This window comes from Zea mays, chromosome 8 (genome assembly GCF_902167145.1).
Source record: "Zea mays cultivar B73 chromosome 8, Zm-B73-REFERENCE-NAM-5.0, whole genome shotgun sequence".
NCBI lineage: Eukaryota > Viridiplantae > Streptophyta > Magnoliopsida > Poales > Poaceae > Zea > Zea mays.
The window spans coordinates 77,672,471-77,683,282 of record NC_050103.1 but is presented as its reverse complement, the minus strand read 5'-3'; the positions used below and the strand labels follow the sequence as shown (position 1 = coordinate 77,683,282).

General features: G+C 50.5%; 1 protein-coding gene across 1 annotated transcript; it reads right to left on the bottom strand.

Annotated features, from left to right (window-relative positions):
• Positions 1-6,290: 6,290 nt before the first annotated feature.
• Positions 6,291-8,189, bottom strand: LOC100283011 (uncharacterized). Its single transcript, NM_001155913.2, has 4 exons — positions 7,628-8,189; positions 7,406-7,526; positions 7,063-7,308; positions 6,291-6,973 (listed from the first exon to the last, which is right to left on the bottom strand). The coding sequence occupies exons 1-4, from the start codon at positions 7,967-7,969 to the stop codon at positions 6,342-6,344; spliced, it is 1,341 nt and encodes a 446-aa protein (NP_001149385.2). The 5' UTR covers positions 7,970-8,189; the 3' UTR covers positions 6,291-6,341.
• Positions 8,190-10,812: the final 2,623 nt, after the last annotated feature.

The window sequence follows — 10,812 nt, the reverse complement described above, 5'->3', positions numbered from 1 at the left end:
ACAATAAATCCGAGTAACTTTCCTGCTGGTACCCCAAAAACACATTTTTCGGGATTAAGCTTCCATTGGTACCGCCGTAGACTATTGAAAACCAGCTGTAAGTCTTCAATGAAATTTTCCGAGTTCTCCGTTTTGACTACCACATCATCCACGTAGGCTTCCACACGCTTGCCCCAGTGATCAGCTAAGCATGTTTGAATGGCTCTCTGATAAGTCGCTCCAGCGTTTTTGAGGCCAAACGGCATGGAGGTGTAACAGAAAGCACCAAATGGAGTGATGAACGCTGTTTTTTCCTCGTCTTCCTTCGCCAAGCTAATCTGATGGTATCCGGAATAGCAATCTAGGAAAGATAGCACAGAACATCCAGCGGTGGAGTCTACCACCTGATCTATCCTTGGGAGCCCGAAGGGATCCTTTGGACAATGTTTGTTGAGATCAGTATAGTCGACGCACATGCGCCAATCCACTTTATTCTTTTTGAGTACAAGAATAGGGTTGGCTAACCACTCGGGGTGTAACACCTCTCTAATAAATCCAGCCGCGACCAAGCGAGCTAGCTCGGCGCGAATGGCTTCTCTCTTGTCGGGCGTGAAACGACGTAGTTTTTGCCGGATCGGCCTTTCCTGGGGATAGACCTTTAGTTTGTGCTCGGCCAGTTCTCTTGGGACTCCCGGCATATCCGCAGGTTGCCATGCGAATACGTCTCGGTTATCTTGCAAAAACTGGACGAGCGCGTCTTCCTATTTGTCGTCCAGGCTGGAGCTGATGATGGCGGTCTTGCGTTCATCAGCGAACCCCAGGTTGATCCTTTTAGTTTCTTCAGTCGGCCGCATAGAGGTCGCGGCCTGAGCTTCATTCGCCGGTGCTGCAAGGTCCTCCTCAGGCTTAGAGTTCGCCTGTGTTGAAGAAGTCGTCGACGACTTGGTGGTGAGGGCCGCTTGGATGGCCACTCGGAAACACTCTACGGCGCCTTGGAAGTCAGCGCGCACAGTTATGATTCCTTGTGGTCCTGGCATCTTCAGTATCATGTACGTGTAATGCGGAATGGCCATGAATTTTGCCAATCCCGGCCTCCCGATGATGGCGTTGTACCCGCAGTCGAAGTTCGCCACTTCGAACCTCAGGAACTCGGTTCTGTAGTTATCCGGAGTTCCGAAGGTGACGGGCATGTAGATGTGGCCCAGCGGGTATTCTCCTTCAGTCGGCATGATGCCGAAGAATGGAGTGTCGGACTCGTGGAGCTCTTTGAGGTGAACTCCCAAGCCTTGGAGTGTCCGGGGGAAGGTGACGTTGATGCTGCTCCCCCCGTCCACTAATACCTTCTTCACCCTGCTCTCTCGGATCACCGGATCGACGAGGAGCGGGTATTTGCCTGGGTGGTCGAAGTTGAGCCATTGATCCGCCCGAGTGAAAGTGATCGGGTGCTCCGACCACCGGTATGGGGCGGGAGGACCGGTGGTCGCCACCAATATCTGGCGATCGTTGAGCTTTTGTTGTCTTCTATTCTCCTGCGATCTGTGTCCGCCGAAGATGATGTTGACCTCCCTGTCAACGCGTGGGAAAGCTCCTCCTCCTCCCTCCTCCTGCTGCTAGGGTTGTCGTGGTTCTTCTGGCCCTCCCCTCGGCGGAGGAGGAGGTAGAGGTTGGAAGGGTCGGCCGTGCCCGACAGAGTGCTTGAAGTCCCGGCAGTTCCGAAGGGTATGGCGCATGTCCTTGTGGTACGAGCATTGGGCGTCGAGGATGTCGTCCAGCGTGCGCTCGCCTCCGCGAGGTCCTCCTCGGGCGCGAGAGGCTGGTGGTCCGGCGGCGTGTACTTCTTCGCGAGGTCTCTTCTCCCAGCGTTTGTCGGGTTGCTGGTTCGCGTCGCGTCGTGGTGCTGCCGGTGCGGGCTTCGCTCCTCCGATGAGGTCCTGGGCTCGCTCGTCGGCGGTGATGTAGAGGTCGGCTTCCCGGAACAGCTCCTCGGAGGTAGTCGGCGCCTTCTGCAATATGGCTCGGACGAAGGCCGAGTCATTGGATCCTCTGTAGAAGTCCTCGATCACGGCCGCCTCCGTGACCTCAGGGATACGATTTCTCATGGTCTGGAACCTTTTGAGGTATGACCGGAGAGTTTCGTCCCCCCGGCGCTTGATGGATTTGAGGTCCCACGGTTGCGCCGGTTTGTCGAAGAGGGACTAAAAATTGGCGGTGAAGCGTCGACTGAAATCGCCCCAGTCGTCGATGCAGTGTCGGGGTAGATGTCGCAGCCATTGCAGCGCGTCTTACCCGAGGACAATGGGTAAGTACGCGGTCATCACGTCCTCGGACGCCCCGACGTCCCGAGCAGCGGTGGTGTAGACGGCTAGCCAGCCCCCTGGATCCTGCTTAGGTTCATATTTGTCGACATTGGATACCTTGAAGTTAGGGGGCCATTGGATGGCCCTAAGGCGTGGAGTAAGAGCAGACACTCCACACGTGTCCTCCTGTCGTCGGGGATGATGTCTGTCCCGGGGAGGGGAGTAGTTGTTGTGGTTCCTCGACCATCCCCGGGTAGTACCGCCAGTTGAGGTCGTTGCCGACTCAGTTCTGGTGGCCTGGTTCTGAGCTGGGATGCCATGATCCCTGTCGTACTCCTCCCGGCGGTGGATCTCGTTCTCATGCCGTCGTTCACGCGAAGCATTGATGGAGCTTCGCGTGTCCCGACGACTGTTGATAGCGTGTCGTAGATCGTTCGGCGGGTGAGCAAGCGGTAGAAGATGGTTGGCCGCCTGGGTGAACAGTCGTCGATAGCCCTCAGCGTCAGGAGTCCAAGGGAGTCCATCAGCTATCCGAGCTAGTACTCCTCCGACTTCACTCGGCGTGTTCATGGCTCGGGCGAAGTCGGGATTCAGGTTGCGCCCGAAGAGTGGATTCTCCCGGCGTTGCCTTGCATCTTGCTCGGCTTGTTCCTGAGCCCGGTGGCGATCACGTCGTCGGGAGTTCCTTCGTTCTCTGAAGACGCGTTCCTCCGGAGTTTCTCCTATCTCCGAGACCTCGTCCCGCGAAATAGGTTGTTCCGGATCCCGTTCTCCGGCCTCGTGGTGTTGCCGAATGTTTCGACACCGGTTTCTCCATCGGCGGGATTCCCGCTGAGGTGGTTCTTCTCCGGGCGCGGTCGGCTCGTCGTCGGAGACGGGGGGCGACTCCACTCTCCCGATGAAGAGGACGTCGGGGTAGAATGGTATGGTGGTCGTGATGATCTTTTTTCCGTTCTCCTTTGAGGGCGGAGGAACGGAAAGAACAACTTGCTTTCTCCCGGCCTCTTTCTTCCTTGCGACCTATGTCCATTCTTTCGTCGGGGAAGTAGATAGTGGAGTTCTCCGGGTCAGCGGGCCCTCGGCCCCTGATTTTCTGAAGGCGATCTTTTTTCGGAGAGCTAGAGGTTGCGCTTCTCCGGTATTTTCGAAGTTTGTTGGAGGAGACTTCTTTTTCGGCGGATCGGCAATGCGGTGTAAAGTTCCCTCTTCATCTGCTATGGATGAGATTGTTCCAAAGCAGAATACGGATCCGAGACGGAGGGTGATCTTGCTGTGGAAGGTAACGGCCATTGAGCTAGCTTGGATCGTCGACACACCCCCTACCTGGCGCGCCAGCTGTCGGTGTTTTGGGTCCGACCGCACACCCAGGGTTGCCCCTCTAGGTGTTTTAGGAGTAGGACGGTGTCGCCGACTGTAGCAAAATGGTTCGTGCCAGATGCACGAGGGACAATGGACAGTGTTTACAGGTTCGGGTCGCTTAGAGATGCGTAACACCCTACGTCCTGGTGAGTATGCTTTGTGTAATGGGTTACAAAGTAGCTCTCTAAAGCGAGAACGTGGAGAGTTGAGGTGGATGGCTGAGTGATGGGATCGATCCTTTTGAAGGGGTGCCCCCTAGGCCTTATATATTCGACCGTGGGGCAATACACGTGGATATGATAACAATGTGCACCTAAAAGATAGTGAACTGTTTGAGTCTATCTTCCTATGATTCTGCCGACCTATCCTCGCCTGGTTCCGTTGCATGGGGCTCCAGCGCGGGAAAGTCGGATCTTCTGTTGTGGTCGCTTGCTCAATGCTGTGGGGCCGTCCGGGCTTGCACCAATCCGGCCTTACATCAATCTGCTTTACTGATTGTCCCTCTCCAGACCCATGAAGGAATGACCTTACGATTTATTGGGCTCTTGGGCCTCTCATGAGGTCTTTTACCCTTCCGGTGGACCCGGGGGATATCTGTCCCCCACACACATAGCTTAGTGAGGTGATTAGAAAATCTTAATCCCGTATTTGGACCTCATTAGTGCTAGCGAGAGCCATCTAGAGCACATCGCATGCATTAGGCTTCTCTTGGTCAAGTGAAAGTCTTCGGCTTGTTACTCTTGGTGATCGGCATCACCTAGACGGCTTGGTGGCGTTGGGAGCTCGGTGATCACCTTGGAGATCTTGTTGGTGACCCGGCTCAAGATTGTAAGCGGTCGTGAGGGATCCACCGTGCCAGAGTGGCAAAGGATCATCTCATAGTGAGCAATTGGTTCTTGCGAGGACCAAGGGGGAGTGATACCCTTGCGCGGGTGCTCCAACGAGGACTAGGGGAGAGTGCCGATTCTTCGATACCTCGGGAAAAATTGGAGGAGTCTTCTAAACCTTGCTTTACATTCCACACTTAATTCAAGCATTTTACATTGTGTATTTGTTTAGCAAGTATTTGAAATATTGTCTTAGCATTGTTGTATTTCTAGTAGTATTTCCTTATTACTAGTTGTTGGGTGAAGTTGGGCTCTTGCTTAAGGTTTAATTATTGTTGAATTTTAGAAAAGCCCAATTCACCCCCTTCTTGGGCATCGTGATCCTTTCACACCCCACGCGGAGTCCATTTATAGTGCGTGCGAGCTACGGGGGCGGTTCTATTACAAGGTGGAAGGACGAGCTGACAACGCAGCCCCATATGTCATCGCATCAGGCGGTAGTCTGTGAAGGAGGTGTGTGGCTGGCATGCGATCCCCGCTGGCAGTGATGCGGTGCGTGGGCCGCCCTAGAGGAGACTTGGGCTGACATGTTGAGGGAGAGAAAGAGATGGGGAATGGGTCGCGCAGATGCTTTGAGTTGGGCCGAGGGGAGGTTCGGGCCCGAGAGCAATCTTCTCATTTCTTTTTCTTTATTCTTTTTCTGTTTTTATTTGCACTATTCCATTTCAGTTATTTTGAATTCAAATTTGAATATGGGTTCATGATTCATATTCATATGCACAATCATAATAACACTTCATCATGCAAAATAAAATTTTATATTATTTATTTCCCATCTCATTTATTTATGCGTATGCTTTTAAATGTACACACAAAATATGTATTTTGAGAAATATAGTTCTAGTTTATAAAAATCCTTAAGGTCCTGTTTGTTTCCTTTCATTTTGAGGAATTGAAATTTTACTAATAGAATAGACTATTTTTTAGAATGTGACATTCCACCACTTTCCAAAGTTATCATATAAGCCTATCTCAAATTCATGGGGTGAGAGATGAAAATTGATTCTATAGATTTACATATTATTTTTCTGATATACAACTTATAGCATACTCTTCTACTTGCTTCACTATAACATAAATGTAGTATATAACTATCTCTTCATATGATTTAGGATAATATACAAATATATTACACATATAAATATATAAACTTAATTAGTTTTGTCTAAATTATAATTATTAAAATGAAATTCAATTCCAACGAAACAAACGGGGCCTAAGAGAAAACTCTAGAAATATATGATTTGTCAAAGGAACAAATTATTACTGAAATCCTTCCTTTATTAACCTTTCTTTTTAATTAGAAAACATTGTTTTAGAATGAATAGTTTTAAAGGTAAGATAATTATGATGAAAAATATATTTTAACTTAAAAATATTGGGAGAATTTTACTAGTCTTCCAAAATAAGACTTTGGGTGTTACAAGAAGCTTCTCTTTCTCTTCTTCTGGAACATTAAACACTATACAACTCATCTTTTTTATTCTCTTTGCTTCCAAACAAGTCCATGGTACCCGTGAGTGCCGGTCACTGCGTGTGGGGCCGGCAGTGTCCCGCGCCCACACGGCAGTGGGGGATCTGGTTACACCAACACCAGGATGTGCAATGCTGATCGGTCTCACCATTTCACGGACGTAAAAATAATTCTCTTGCAATGGCTGCTGGTAAAAATAGATTATCCTCTGCCAACAGCAGAATTCAACAGTGACAGCTGAATCGCAGAAGAGTTTGCCAAAGAAACAAAGGGCCCTGTAGGTGATGAACAAAATGGAGAAATGCTGACGTCTTTATTGCTGCTATAGGAGGCGGAAAAACTGATTCAGGTACAGAAACCTGTCCCGGACGTACTAGCCAGCTCCGCACATGGCGACGGTTGCACGTCGAGTGCGCTGCCACTGACGGCTCGGCATCTCCACGGCCCGATGGAGTCGCTGCCAATGCCATAGAGCTTCACGTTGGAGAGGCAAATGTTACTGAAGACCGAGTCCCTGATGCCCCGTATGAGCCCGGCCTGCCGGACGTTCCGGCCCCAGACGTTCCTGACCGCCACGCCGTCGATGACGGGGAGCAGGCTCGCGTTGTAGGACGCGCCGGGGTGGCCCCCAACGTCGCCGGCGATCCTCAGGCCGTAGCGGGCGCCGTCCAGGGTCACCTGGGAGACGGTGACGTTCCGGATGAAGCCGCCCCTGCCCGAGTTTGTCTTCACGTGAACCCCGACGCCCACGCCGGAGAAGCTCAGGTGCTCGGCCACGACGTCCTCCACGCCGCCCGAGGTCTCGCTCCCGACCGCGAAGCCGGCGAACGGGCCCGACCCGGTTATCCTCCGGACCGTGATGCCGGAGCTTGGGCGGCCGAAGGCCACGCCGTACTCGTCCCACCCGCTCTTGATGGAGATCAGGTCGTCGCCGGCGGAGATGTAGCAGTCCTCGACGCACACGTTGCTGCTTGAATCTGCAGGGCGGAGATGTTGTTTGTCAGCACAGCAGAGCAGGAAGGAATGCTCAGCTCAGGTGGTATTGTATTTATTTACCTTACCTTACCTAGATCGATCCCGTCGGTGTTGGGGGAGTCGTGCGGCGCCAACACAGTCAGGTTTGCTATCACTACGTTGCTGCAGTAAACCGGGTGGATGTTCCAGAACGGCGAGTCCTGGAAGACGAGGTTGGAGACGACGACGTCGGTGGAGTACATGAGCTCCAGCAGGTGCGGCCTCGTGAAGGGCAGCGTGCGCTTCTTCCACATGTCCCACCACACGCCGCCTTGGCCGTCGATGGTGCCGTTCTCACCTGACGCCGCAGACCAGAACAGAATGCGGAGCTTTGAGCAGATCGATGGAGGAGTGGCTCAGTGGGTGGCTGTCTGGCTGGCAGTGTAAGAAAGAACCTGTGATGAAGACGTCCTGCAGACCGTGGCCGTGGATCAAGCTCATGTATCTCCCGCCAGGCAGCTCGCGCCCTCTCCCGTACGACGGCAGCGGGTCGATGAGCGGCCAGCTCGACGTGTCCTGCTCACTTATTAGTTCGATGGTAGCAAGGCATGGCTGGCAGTGGCGGCGACCAAGAACCACGAAGGGCGATGGGCAATTGCCCGTACGGTAGCCGGTACCTGGGTGGCGCGGACGATGGCGCCGCGGGCGAGGAAGAGCGTCATGTGGGAGGTGAGGTTGAAGGGGCCCGTGAGCCACACCCCGGGCGGCACGTACAGCAGCGTGCCGCCCCGCGCGCCCCGGCGACGCGCGATGCGCGCCACGGCGCGCGCGAACGCGCCCGTGTTGAGCGTCTGCCCGTCCCCGCGCGCCCCGAAGCTGGCCACGGACATCCACGCCCCGCGCCGCGGCGCCGGCCCCGACCAGCACGTCTCCTGCGCCCCCGCCGATGGTGGCGGCGGCAGCAGCAGCAGCAGGACCGCCGCCGCCGCCGCGAGGAGCAGGCCCAGCGTCGGCGGCATTCTTCTCTCGTGGCGTGGCGTGGCTGTGAGAGTGAGGGAAGCGACGAGCAGGAGGGGACAAGGCGCAAAAGCTGCTCTGCGTCCCGGCTTTCAGCGTGCTGTGTAAATGCGCTTGCTGTCTTGCCTGCAATTGACGAGCTCGCCACTGTGTGTGTGTGTGATGAGCTGTGGATCGGGTCTGGTCGGTCCCTTGTGCTCGAGGATGGCAGTGGCACGGCAGCGTCGGCAGTGTGTGTGAGCTGGCGGCGGCCCCCATGACTTGTGTAGGATAGGATCCATTCAGAGGCACAGTCGTCACCCGTCACTGTCCACTCCTACTTCCAGACTCCCAGTCCTGTATGTCTCACGTTACGGCCAATATAGCTTCTCCTCTAACTAGCTTTTTTTTTCTTTTTCAATTCAACCCTATATATAATTTAAAAAAATGTGTAGTATGGGATGGGTCGGACGGAGTATGCGTTAGGGCATGTACAACCCAGATACTGCTGCACGGTACTCCAAGTAAAAAATACAACTAAAACACAACAGAATACAGTGGTCATGTCTAAAACATGTATTTTACGATATTCATTGTACCAATCAGAGTATTCAATAAATTAAAGTGACCAATCAGATAGTCTCCTGTCTCGAACATAGAGCTAAGACACTGTGTCTTCGTCAAGATACGTGTCTTGAGTTTTTTTACATTCACCCCCCTAAACACTGTAAGACACAACTTAAAACACCCACTGTACATGCCCTTAGCATTTACTACAGTGCAAGTGCAGACGTGCAGTGATGGTACAACCAAAAATAAATACAGACGTGATCCAACTGCATCGGGTACCGAACCCGTCGTGCTGCTGCATGTACCTCTACAGACCCACTTTATAATTTGTCCCTGAAAATTTCATACCAATTTTCATATGTGCACCTCCTCAAATCAAATCAGCATTAGGCACGGGTCTAAAACCACTCACTCGGTGACGACATACTCGATATTCGTTCGCTAGTGTTAATAACCGGCTGGTGTCGTGGCTCGCATATTTCCACTTTCATAGTATCTAAACCCGATCCATTTCACAGTTTATTCGCATTAGGGGTTTTCAAAGATGTTTACTGACGTTGCAAACGAACTCGTGCAATCCGCCATTTTCATATAGCATCTTTCAGTGACCTAGTCTGCTCGTCGGATTTGAAGGCGTACTCAGTTACGAGTTTTTACATTTGTTATTGTTGCAATCGATCTATCTACGATATAGATTGCAATCTGAAATTCCGTTAAAATATTTTGTATGGTACTCATAATATTAAACCCCAAATAACTGATAGCGGAACCCTAAATTATTTTCGGTGTGACATTATTATGCATATTTTGTTTTTAATTAATTGGAATCAAACATACATAACGGTACACATTTAGATTGTTTTGGCAAAATCTTGCAGTATTTATGCGGATTACGTTCACATTTATGATACTAATTAATTTACATAGACTCATATTAGTAATGCATAAATGTATTATACACGTAGGCAGTTGGATGACGTTTGCACTTATGCTAATTAACATTCATCTCTTAATTTTTATATAGTTATGACAAATATGTTTGCTCTTATGTTGATTACGTACATAGTTATGACAATAATTATTTGCAGAGATGAACATTAGTTTTGATGCCCTCGTATTATATGCTAACATGTGGATGTAGTTATATTCAATTCAATGCATTTGGAATAGTTAATGAATGTATCAATACAATTCATACACTGTCGGGTTTTTATATATAACTTTTGTTGGTTGTTTCCTAATAGTTGTTTTAAAGGTGCAATATATCTCAAATATTGTATATATCATTTATGCAGATTTAGCATTGTGCAGAAGTTAGATTCAGAATGAAATCTGTTGACCATCCTCCTTCCGACCCAAAGAAAATAACAATCGAATCAAGTCAAAAAGTACTGTTGAGATCCCCCGCACTGGGAATAATGCCAACAACTCGAGGCAGTCGATTGCTCCAGATGTTGATTCCCCAAAGCAAATGAAGCAACTTTATGTTAGGCGTAATACAAAGCGGTTTGCAGGACGTGGAAAAAAAGAATCTGATGTAAGTGGAAACATAGATAATGATGATGATTTCATGCCTGCCCTCAAGAAGAATCGGCATGTCAGATTTGATGAGAAACCAACTCCTCCTCAGCGGCAATCACCACACAGACATGTTATTTCTCCTTCACCAAATCTGCCAAAGCAAAAAAAAAACATTGTTGAAGATGCAACTATCAAACAAACAACTGTGGTGAAGAATAGAAGCGAAAAGAAAACCAAAGACAGAAGAACACGGGTTGGTGACAACGACAACTAATTTTATTACTATTGCAACAGTTATTGAACATAATACATACTAAATAATTCATAAATTTTTTGATTGATATTACGTTCATAATATAGATACTATTTGTCGTGTACGGTAATTAGGGGTACCCCCAATGCTCCTTAACCTGGCTGGAAAACATCTTCAGAACAAGCCATACACGACTGATAAAGCGCGGTTCAAGTCGAGGCCTCATCTACCAAGGGACGCGACCCCATCCGAGCCCGGCCTCGAGCGGGAACAGTAGTCCCGGACGGATTCACGCCTCACTCGAGGGTCCCCTCAGTCAGCAGACGCACCCCCGTCTCACCCAAGGCTAAACTCGGGCGAACTTTGTCGTACAGCGACCTCGGCCGAATCGCCTTACCAACCGACCGTATCGCATGCGCATTTAATGCGGGGATCGCCTCACACCTTATCCTGACACGCGCAAGGTCGAAGTGACCGCAGTCACTTTGCCCCTTTACTAACCGTTCTGACAGGAAAACAGCG